This window comes from Mandrillus leucophaeus, unplaced genomic scaffold, assembly GCF_000951045.1.
Source record: "Mandrillus leucophaeus isolate KB7577 unplaced genomic scaffold, Mleu.le_1.0 Scaffold97, whole genome shotgun sequence".
NCBI lineage: Eukaryota > Metazoa > Chordata > Mammalia > Primates > Cercopithecidae > Mandrillus > Mandrillus leucophaeus.
This window is the reverse complement of record NW_012110585.1, coordinates 4,274,597-4,286,136: the sequence shown is the minus strand read 5'-3', so window position 1 is coordinate 4,286,136 and position 11,540 is coordinate 4,274,597. Positions and strand designations below refer to the sequence as shown.

The window sequence follows — 11,540 nt, the reverse complement described above, 5'->3', positions numbered from 1 at the left end:
ACCAGGAATTCACAGAACTTAGGATTTCTGATTAACATCAACTGTCAACACCCCCATGCCCCTCCCAAAAAAAACAAAAACAAAAAACATCAAATCAATCAAATCGATCTGGTCTTTCCAGAACTCTTTCCAAAAAGTTGTTCTTTGCAGAACAGCTGTTCAAGCTAATGCCAAAAGATAATTCCTTCTTGTGGCTGAAACAAACTAGTGATTCAACAAGAGGTTATTAGAATCCCTGAGTCTCCACAGGACTCTGCTCTTTCCGCAGATCCTTGGCTAGACCAGTTCTATTTATTAGAGAGGAAAGGCCAATGAGAGTGGGGAGGAGCTTAGACTCCTCCAAAACACTTTCACTTCTGAACTTGACCTATCCTTCCAACAACTTGTGGTATTTATTATATAATCGTACAGTTCCAAAAGTAAAAACAAAAGTATACAGGAGAAAGTGACAATGAAGAGCTCTATGGTTTTTCCCAGAAACCCAGAGGACGGACAGGGCTTTGCTGACTCCACACTCAGTGCCCAATTTTGTATATTCCCTGGGTACAATAAGCCCTGACATGTGAATTGAGCCAGGAGGGCCTTTTCCCCTTCCAGGTAATTCTGTTCCACAACACAGTAGTTTTCTATGTTCTCAGATCACTTTCTGGTGACTCCAAGTACAAGAAGGAAGGTACTAGAGCAAGTCCACAGGGATAATGGAGAAAGGCCAAATCCCACATAGGAGGTAAGAGTAGCAGGGAATACAAATACAAATTCCTCTGATTATAAACCTTAGGAGTACTGTGATCAAAACACTGGGTGGGTCTACCTTTGCCTATGTTTAAACTGTTTTTGGTTTGTTGGCTTTGTGTTTTCAACCATTTTTTTTTTTTAAGTGGCAGTAAAGTATGCCAGTGACTAAGCACAAGGGATCTGAAGCCAGACCTTCCAGATTCACTGATTCTGCCACTTAACTTTACAGGTAATCCTAGGCAAAGTACTTAATTTCTCTGTGCCTCAGTTTCCTCATCTACATAAAATGTAGATAATAGCAGTATGTTATGTACTAGGTAATTTCCCTGTTAAACGATGTTGTAGATAAAATAATACAAAGAGTAAATTAACGATGAAATATATTTAGCAACTAACTCATAGTAAATTGCTCAATAAGTGAATGCTATTATCGCTATTATCATTTAAAAATAAAGAAATAAGGCTGTATTATTACTTAAATTATGTTTACAGGTCGAGTTCTAAGCTTTCTAGCTTTCCACTAGTACCAGGTGAGAAAGATACGTGGTCATGTATTGTATAATGATGTTTCAGTCAATGACGACTGCAAATACAACGTTGGTCCCTTAAGACTGTAACACCGTATTTTTACTAAATCTTTTCTATGTTTAAAGACACAAATACCACTGTGCTCCAATTGCCTGCAGCATTCAGTACAGCACCGTCCTGCAGAGGTGTGCAGCCTTGGAGCAATGGGCTGTACCACAGAGCCTACACGTGTAGTAGCTATGCCATCTTGGTATGTGTGAGTACACTCTATGATGTTTGCAAAATGATGAAATCATCTATCGATGCATTTCTCAGAATGTATCCTGTGCCACTCATTAAGTGATGCATGACTGTGCTCTAATCGAACCCCTAATATACAATGAGAGTTCTAGAAAGTTCTACTAAAGCATAAAGCATCAGGTTCAATCTACTGTACATTGAGATGGAGGTCACTTGGTTAGAACACTGTATTGAGGCTTATTCCTAAACAAGCCTGCAAGGCCTGGGATAAGAGGACAAATGGAGGCCTACTACATGTAGCTAAAAATTTTAAAATGATCAGTCGAGTTAACAACTTGTTAAATAAAATATATTCTATCCTCCTGCCTTGACGAACATATTTTCCTAACAACCTGGTTGATTCAGGTTTGAATTTAAAATTCTTAGTCCCTCAGAGTTTTATTCCAAAAGGCAGCAGGGCACAGAGAGCTGATCCTCATATCCCAGGCTCTTCCCTTCCACCGCTTCCTGAATCCCGCTCTCTCCAGCACAGGAGGCACCTCACATTCATTTGAGAGGATATCCCAGCCCTTAGTGCCAGGATCTATCCACGACACTCCCCAGCACAGCCCTGGGCCATCACTCAGGCCCAAGGGCACAGTCAATGGTGGCATGTTCCCACCTGGAGGAGATGGACGGACCTTAGGAAACAGACTGTGTGGATGCGGACATGGGCTCAAGGATTCGGGGCAAGGAACTCCAAATGCCCAGAACGTGGTGTAGGAGAGCCCATGAGAGCTGAATAAGCACATTCCCATGTGACCCCTCACCCCATGGGGCCCTCTAAAGTGAGGAGTTCCACTTGCCCAAGTTTAAGAGCAGTACTGTGTGAGTGAGGCCAAGCTATTAGTCCTCTTTTACACTACTTGTTCTATCCTGGGACGTCTTAGCCAAAAGCTGATTGCAGGCCTAGCCCCACACAACTGGTTTCAAAGAGATGCTGGGCTACATCAGCACATATACAAATCATTCCTTAAGAAGACAAGGCACTATTAATTCCCATACAGTCCCATCTCAAGCTGAATCACAGACTGGAGGGACCCATAATTCAAGCAGCTTAAAATTATATATGCACACAAAGCACACAACTTAGTACATCTTTATATTCGTAAGGATACAAAAGGTTAACAACAGCGAAAATAGCTGTGCCTGGCTTGCGCTTTCTGCTCCCTTTTACTCTCCCCAGGGCAACTCTGCTTTCCGGAGGACTGCATCTCTAACTCCACTACCCAAAAGAGAAAACGATCAGTTCAGTATTCACATCTGAAACCTTCCAGAACTAAGCATTATTTTTCCACCGGAACACTGTATGAACAAAGGAAGACACTGAAGTTTTACAAACATATTGGAATATCATCTGGAAATCTGCTAGTGATATTCCCCAAAATTATGTTAGCATTCACACACTTTCATATTCTTTCACTTTTGCTGAGTGGATAGGGCTGCCTTGACTTATGTAATACCTAAGACATTTATCCCATGCCCCAGAAATTTTTTAATTATTATGAATCTACTCAAGTCAAAAGTAATTTGGCTGTTTATGGCAATAAAATGACTTTTTCAGGATTATGTGATTTAAAAGATTGACTCTTTTGACAAAATAATATGTATTCATGATAGGAAATATACACAAATGAAAACAACATAGTTCACTTAAACCCCCCACCAGAGTCCAGGGTTCACTGTTACCATTCTGAAGTGACTATGGAATTTCAGGCTAGGTCCAGCTAGAATAATATTAGTTGTTTCTAAGTGAGAATGTGCTTCCATTATAAATGGGGTATGACTACTTCCTCTGCTTTGGCAGAATTCAGAGGCCCATCCATGAATGGTCACAGATTTCCCATCAAAGGAAACCCATCCTCTGGTCATCAGGTGTCCTGTGAGAGCCAAATCACCAGGACCTTCCCAGGGTTGCAGCTCTAATTCTCACCCAGTTACTCGTCATAAATTTTCTTTCTTCTTTTGAATTGTACTGTATAAACTCGAATTATTCTTCAGATATTTTCTTCTCATTTGTATCGTGTTGTACTATATTTTGGGCTTTGGTACTGAAGGTCTGATCTCAGCAATCTGAAATAGCCTTTGCACCAAAAGAGTCTTCCCCAAATATTCCTTTTTTTTTTTTTTTTTTTTTAAAATATTGCTCCCACTATGCAGATGAATCAAAGATTCATTTCTTTGGCGGAGGACTCTCCATCTGTCCACTTAGCTCCCTCCCAACTCAGATACAGATTAGGTTTCTTTCAATAACATAAGGAATGTTCTCCAAAAGCTCTGGCAACTGTGGATAAAAAGGGCTTCTTTGGGCTATTACAGAACATGTGACTTTGCCAAATCAAACTTTTATTTATAAGATATGGAAGAATCAGTTATTTATGTGATTCAAGACATGCAAATTCTAAGATAGTAGGACCTAGTCAGATGTCCACATAAACTTGAGGGACTTTTTAAAGCTTAGGATTTTAACTATAATCTACTTTACTCCAACAAAATAGACCAAATAGCTAATATTTTCAGAACACTTACTCTGTACCAGGCACTAAGTACTTTATACATGTGAAATTACTCAATCCTCTCAGTTCTAACTTTACAAATGAGGAGATGGAGACACAGAGCAGATAAGGAATTTGCCCAGGATCACAGGTGAAGTGGCAGAGGCTCACCCTGCTTCTCAATCCTCACCCTAGCTGCCAACAGACACCACCCCCTATGCCAGGCTGCTACCCATCTTGAGCAGCAGTCCCTTGCTACCAGGCTCAGGGTAGTCAAGAAGCCAGCAGTGTCACACAGGTAGGATGCATCATACAGTCAGCAGGCTTTTGTGAGCTAGCCTGAGAATCTTTTACGACACTAAAATGTGAGTGCGTCTTCCCACAGGAAGAAACACTGGACTTCCAATACTGATAATAACAGCAGTAACTAACATCCTAAGAGCATTACCTATGTTAATTCTTTGAATATTCAGAATACCATGAGGTAGGTGTTATTATTACCCCTATTTTATAGACGAAGAAACTGAGGCACAGAGAGGCTTTGCAAATAACCAACAGTTTAGTAAGTGGGAGATCTGAGATTCCAACCTGGGCAGCCTGGCTTCAGAGTCTTGGCTACCAGGGTTCTTAACCATCACATTATGCTGCGCTCAAACCGCTTATTTCACCTTTCTCCATAAGTATGCAGGCTAGCAGACAACCACATTAGCAATTATGAACGCAAGGGTCAGTCGACAAGATGCGTAACCCCACTCACCGTTGGGAAGTCCTCCAGCACCTGGCGATCCTTCTCCTTGCTCTCCATGAACCGCCAGTCTGGTTGGTAAAGGAAAGAGTGAAAGTTGTGTAACAGCGGGACCTTCTTTTCCACACTGATGGTCATGTCATCTTCCAGTGTGTCCAGAGCTCGGAGAACCAGATAAAATATGCACACTGCGTTGCTGTAAAAAAGGAAAACCTATTAATATATTGGAACAAACAGCCAAAGTTATTTTATTTTAAAATAACTTATGCCAGGCCATTTTCTAAACCCATCTACACCCTTAACTCTAAAGAACTATAAGGATATCCAAAGTTTTTCATACTTAACGAAACTTACATTAGTTTTCCTTTCTTACATGAGACTAATGAACTTCTGTAGTTTGTTTATTAAAAAATAAAAAGCCTACTAGTTGGGTGTCACTAGTACTCCCAGCAGTGAGTTGCATTTAACTAATGTAGAACAACTATAGAGACCAAAAGACTGAACTAATATTTGGCAAATAGAAAAGAAAGTCAGAAAACACAGTAACTTCTCGGTATAAATACGATCATACATAAAGGCAACTGGTGTTAAGTTCATGGGTGTAATCTGCACAGAGATAGCTTCAAAAGAATCAACCCAATATGCTAGAAATAGAAATGCAAAGTTGGATAAGAGAAGCCGAGAAAATACACGACCTGCTCACAGACAGGTTCAGCTGCCAGGACTAAAAAAAGTTAATAAACATCACCCCCTCCCCCCTTCTCTGAAAGGCTGGGCCCAAAGGGACACTACTAGATGGCAAAGAGCCTGGAAGGGCTTTCTAAAGTAAACACATAGGGCAGGGCTATGTTCTGGGCAAGCCACAGTAACGAGGCTGCAACGCTGAGCGCTATATCAACCCGTAGCCTCCAACCACTCAAAGCTTCCCGACAAGCTTTCCCCCAAGCCAGAGGCGCTGCCTCCATCACTCACCGCATTTCCCCATCCAGCGCCTGGATAACAGCTGCGAAACTGCGACTGGTCTGATTGAGATACTTGTAGCAAGTTTTCAGGCTGCTGCTGAGCGAGTCCTGCGGGCAGACAAGACACACGGCGGTGGGAGACGTCGAGGAGCAGGAGTGGGAGTGGGACTGGGGCAGGCGGCTCCACAGCCTGCCGCCCTCTCCCCGGGGCCAGTCCTTGCAGGGCCAGGCTGCAGGAGGCAAGCAGCAGCCCCGCGGGGCGGTGCCTGCGCCCGGGCCCCTGGGCGCCGCGGCGGGACTCAGCACCAACGTGCGCTTGAAGAGGGCCATGGCCTTGGTGCCGCAGGCGGCTGCGGCCATGGGAATCGCGGACCCCGCGGAGTTTTTCCTCCATAGACTCGAGCGGATCTGGGAAGCGCCCAACAAGGGGCGGGACGGGCTAGCCCTCTACTCGAATACGCGCTGGGCCGACCCAGAACGGGCCCGCCCCGCACGTGGAGGCCGTTCCCGGCCCGCAGCCCCGCCCCCGGTCTCCCGCTCCGCACCCCTTCCGCACCTGGCGCCTGCTTCCTCCCGGTCTTGCCCTTCTCAACGGAACCCACCTGCCGCTAAGGGAACCCAGCGCACTTCAGCTCGCTTTTCCTCCCAGTGACAGAGTCTCCCTAGACCAAACTCTACTCGGGCTCCGCTGAATCCTCTTCCCAACAAGGCCTGGACTTTGTACTCAACGCGTCTGTCTTTGCATCGCCCAATTTTACCAAGAATCCTGCTAAATTGATTTGACTAGAATCCCCCAATTTCAATATCTGATCACCCTAGACACCTGATCAGGTTCCACATCCCCTTGCATCCCTCAGGTGATGTCTGATAACTCCGGCCTGCCTTCAAGAATCCTTACCCCTGTGTTTCCTCGTAATAATTTTCCATCCACTGACATCCGGCTCCTCCGTCATCAATTCCTACTTTTCCTTGTATTCGGAATGGAGCCCAGTTCTGTACTGAGGTCTCTCTCCTCTTACTGTAATAGTTGTTCTGAATAAAATCTGTGTGTTGCCGTTTTACTACCACTGTCCAGCTATGGTTTTTCTCTGACACCCGTTTTCAGAGAAAACTATGGTTTTTCTCTGACACCTGTTAAACCTCTACTATTCTCTAGAAAGCCAGCCATTTCTGTCTTCTCATCTTTCCCTTCGAAATTAATGGAAATGCAGTGTACTGACCTTTACTCTTCCTTAAAGCAAACAAGGACTGTGTTTTTCCAAAAGGGAAAAAAAGCCTCATTTTAAATGCAAGCATATCAGAAAGAGTTGCTGTTTGAAGTGTGTATATTTTCATAGACTATTTTTCAGAGCAGTTTTAGGCCCACAGGGAGTCGAAAGTACCGCGGGTTCCTATTCCCCACTTCCCTCTCCTCACCCCACAGTCTCACAACAGTTCTTTTTGGGAGAGAGATGGGAATCATTTATCTAACAGGGCCGGGTGTGGTGGCTCACGCCTGTAATCCCAGTACTTTGGGAGGCCAAGGTGGGAGAATTACTTGAGTCCAGGAATTTGAGGGCAGCCTGGGCAACATAGTGAGACCTCGTCTTCACAAAAAAGTTAAAAAAAATTTTTTTTAAAAAAGCCAGGCATGGTGGCGCCCACCTGTAGTCCTAGCTACTCGAGACTAGCTACTCAGGAGGCTGAGGTGGGAGGCTCGCTTGAGCCCAGGAGATACAGGTTACAGTGAACTATGATATTGTATACTACTGAGTGAGACCCCATCTCAATAAAAATTTAAAAACCCACAAATATCTAATAGGAGTGGTTAAAAAAAATATGGCATATCCACTGCTAGGAAATTCCACAGTCACTTCAGAATGGTAACAGTGAACCCTGGGCTCTGGTGGGGGGTTTAGGTGAACTATGTTGTTTTTATTTGTGTATATTTCCTATCATGAATACATATTATTTTGCCAAAATAGTCAATCTTTTAAATCACATAATTCTGAAAAAGTCATTTTATTGCCATAAAAATTATTAGTAAAAACAAATATTTACTGGGCACCATAATATTAGTAAAGTTCAGTGGCTGGCACATAAACATATTCGGTGAAGGTGTGATGAATAAATGAAGACATTCATCGAGTATTTTAAAACAATTCACCAACTCCTTCCCTCTCAAAATATGGGGAGGCAAGATTTCAGAGTGAAAGAAACAGAATAGCTGCTCCGGACTGAGCTCCAGATCAGCTCTTCACATAGCCTGACCATTACCAGGCTACAGCAGGCAGTGTTTTTAACTGCACTGCCAAATGTCATGTTCAGTCCAGCCAAGAGTTTGGGGGCTGATGTTAAGCCAGGAGTTTCAATCAATGCCAAGACACAGTCCCCCTAGATTTGAACACCAACACTCTTCAAGAACACTACCCCTCCTTTCCATACAGTTCTCCACTCTGAAAGGGAGCAAGCTAAGCCACTTGCTCCTCCAGCTCGTACCCCTGCTGCTCTTTTTCCTGTCACCTATTTGTTTCAGTGCCTTACCTGGTAACAACAGTTTCTTCAAATCACCAAGAACAAAACAGGAAGACACAACCAGTAAGCACACTATGGAAAACACCACTCACTAAAAATTTCCATGAGCTCAGGCTACTGCTGCCTGTCCCTCCTGGGTTTTCTATTGCAGTCTGAGATTCAGGGCACTCCCAAGAGCTCGCAAGTGGGAGAAAACAGGGATGGAGGGAATTTAGAGGAGGGGTGTGGGGTGGTCAGGAGGACAAGAGCAGACTCCCAGGAAGGGGCTCCAGCCTCAGGCTGAAAGTTCCACAAGTGAACAGCTACCAGCTACCGGCCCTCTATGCAGCCTTCCTCACTTTAAAATAGAATAGGTTTCTCCAGGAGGGGAAAAATACCACAAACTTGAGAACTGAATTTACATAATCAGATTGATAACCACCATGTATCAGGCACCTAACTCCATGCCAAGCACAATGTGGATATCGCCTGTCATCCTTACTCAACCCTTTAAGGTCTCAAAGGCCCACAGTCCACTGAAACATTTGTGGCAAGACCTGGGGCAGAATTCAGCATTTTTAGTGTTTTAGAAAATAGGTAATAAAACGCATATACAACCCCAGTCAGTGTGCAGTAGCATCTCATAATTATTTCTTTAGCAAAACATTTGAATATTTATACTAAGTGGGATGAATGAAGCCTCAACTTCAAGTCAGGTTTTGCTGCCAAGCGATTTTGAGCCAAATTGACAAAAAATCGTTTTCAGACCATCTTAGAGTTGGGAAGTTGTGGTTAAAAAATCGTGACCATACATACATCCCTATTTGACAGATGAAGTAACTGTGGCTCAGAGGTTAAGTTACCAAGGTTGTTCACCAAATTTAATAGAGTCAGAAACTGGACTTAATAATAATAGACTTAAGATACTAGTCTAAATAACAGGATTTAGATTTGATAGAAGCCAGATCTGCCTGATTACAAACAGCCTGCTTTTTCCATCACTTGGCTTTTGGGTGATGCCACACACCTTGCAGGCAGCATATGCCCCTAGATTTACTGATATGCTCCTAAAAATGCAATATAAATCAAGTTTACTAAACCCTGAAATTCTATAGCCAAATCCTTCTGCGATAGAAATAATCAGCCCTCAATATCTGCTAAGTGTAAATTTTTTCCCTAGTTTGTAGAGAGAAACTGGTTGGGTGCAGTGGCTCACACCTGTAATCCCAGCACTTTGAGGCTGACGTGGGAGAATCGCTTGAGCTCAGGAGTTCAAGACCAGCCTGGGCAATGTAGCGAGACATCGTGTCTACAAAAAAATTTAAAAATTAGCCAGGCATTGGTGGCACGTGCCTGTAGTCCTAGCTACTAAGGATCAGGAAGCTGTGGTGGGAGGATGGTTTGAGCCAGGGAAGTCAAGACTGCAGTGAGTCATGTTCAGGCCACAGCATTCTAGCCTGGATGACAGAGTGAGACCCCGTCTCAAAAAAAAAAAAAAAAAAAAAAAAAGCCGGGTGCAGTGGCTCTCACCTGTAATCCTAGCACTTTGGGAGACCACGGGCAGATCACTTGAAGTCAGGAGTTCAAAACCAGCCTCGCCAACATGGTGAAACCCCGTCTCTACTAAAAATACCAAAAAATCAGCTGGGTGTGGTAGCAGGCGCCTGTAATCCCAGCTACTCGGGAGGCTGAGGCAGGAGAATTGCTTGAACTCGGGAGGCGGAGGCTGCAGCGAGCTGAGGTCGTGCCACTGCACTCCAGCCTGGGCAACAGAGCGAGACTCCCCCTCAAGAAAAAAAAAAAAAAAGAGAGAGAGAGAAGCTAAGCTAATGTTAAGTGAAGGGAAATGTATTTTCCAATTTGTTTCCCCTAATTACAACTCAGTTATTTTTTTAACGGCTCATGGGGATTTAAAAAGTGCCCAGAAAGACTACAACAAAACAAATAATACTGTACCATATTATCAGAGTTAGAAGGAATAGCTCAAGTCTCACTTTAAAAAAAAATTCAGTATACTGTGAAGTCTTTCGCTACTCACTTACCATGACCACCCACTTTCCCTCCCAACAGGTAACCAATGCTACCATTTTCTCTAATAGTCTCTTTCTGTAGAAAGGAAAGAGACAGAGGAATGAATTCTCTGGACCCAAATAAGCTCTGACTGCACTCAGATCCCTTGCCCTGCTAGCATCTTCCTCTGCGGTGCTTTTCTCCACCTGAAAAACTATACATTTGTTTTTTTGAATTGTCTCTCTTCCACTAAAAAATAAGTTTTATAAAAGCAAGGTCTTCACCTATCTTGTTCACTGTTGTATCTCCAGCACCTAAAACACAATCTGATATACAATTGGTGGTCAAATATTTGTTAAATAAATGAATGCTACATCTAAATATAAAAAGTGACATCTGCCCTATCAAATAATAAAAGTTATTCTGCAGCAAAATAATTAAAATAATGTAGCACCGGCAAAGAAAAGATGAAGAAAATGGAATATTCTACAAATAGGCTGAAGGATGTACCTGTCCTAAAGCTGGTATGTGAAAGATAACATCAAACGAGGGTGTAGTCTACTGGGGACAAAAACCAGAAATTTATTTTCTGGTGTGTTTACTGAAGCACATGGACACTCACAGAAAGACTCAGGCACCTATCAAGCCTCGGCCTAAGTCACCTCGGCCTGAGTCACATTTGCTACTGTCCTGTTGGCCCAAAAAAGTCACAGAAATCAGCCAGGCTGGTCCAGACCAGAAGAACTTGGTTGAATGTGTCTATTCATTCAATAATCACATAGAATAATTTTCTTGTTGGAATAAAAACACCTCTTATGCATTCATTTAATAAATAGTACAGGTATGAGGCAGATAAAATGTAAGTAAAACCAAGTTCTGACCTTCCACCAACCACCTAGCTAATCGGTAGACATACAGATAACTCAGAACTCGGAAGTGTAGATAGGCGATTTTAAAACTCAGGAAGCGCTGAGGATGAAGCGGTGGACAGCAGCAAGGCGGGGAGAGCTCTGGAGGAGGTGAAACTGGAGGAGTGAGATTTCATTCCAGAAACGGTGTTCATGTGATGTTAGCTGCATAGTTCATTTTGCTTACCAAAACACTCACTCGTCCTCTCCCACGTAACCCACCCACATCGCCTCAGATGTGCAACCCGCGGGTTAGAACACTGGTAAGCGCCGATGCTCACGGAAGGGACGAAACGGGGAGCGCAACCGCCGGGAACCACGCAGAAGCCGCTCAGGCCCAGGGCGGCTTGCGTGGGCAGGGACAGGCCTGCCAGGAGGGCCGCGT

General features: G+C 43.6%; 1 protein-coding gene across 5 annotated transcripts in view; it reads right to left on the bottom strand.

Annotated features, from left to right (window-relative positions):
- The window catches only part of FDFT1 (farnesyl-diphosphate farnesyltransferase 1), a 35,959-nt gene extending 24,419 nt beyond the window's left edge, over window positions 1-11,540 (bottom strand). For 2 of the 5 annotated variants that reach the window (XM_011970755.1, XM_011970756.1), the window contains exons 1-2: window positions 5,755-6,205; window positions 4,795-4,978 (exon numbers count right to left, since the gene is read on the bottom strand). In XM_011970755.1, the coding sequence (XP_011826145.1) occupies window positions 4,795-4,978; window positions 5,755-6,104 (534 nt within the window). In that variant the 5' untranslated portion in view covers window positions 6,105-6,205. Of the gene's footprint in view, window positions 1-4,794; window positions 4,979-5,155; window positions 5,504-5,754; window positions 6,206-11,128 lie in introns of those variants that run through there. The other 3 variants (XM_011970757.1, XM_011970758.1, XM_011970759.1) reach the window with 3 other exon arrangements.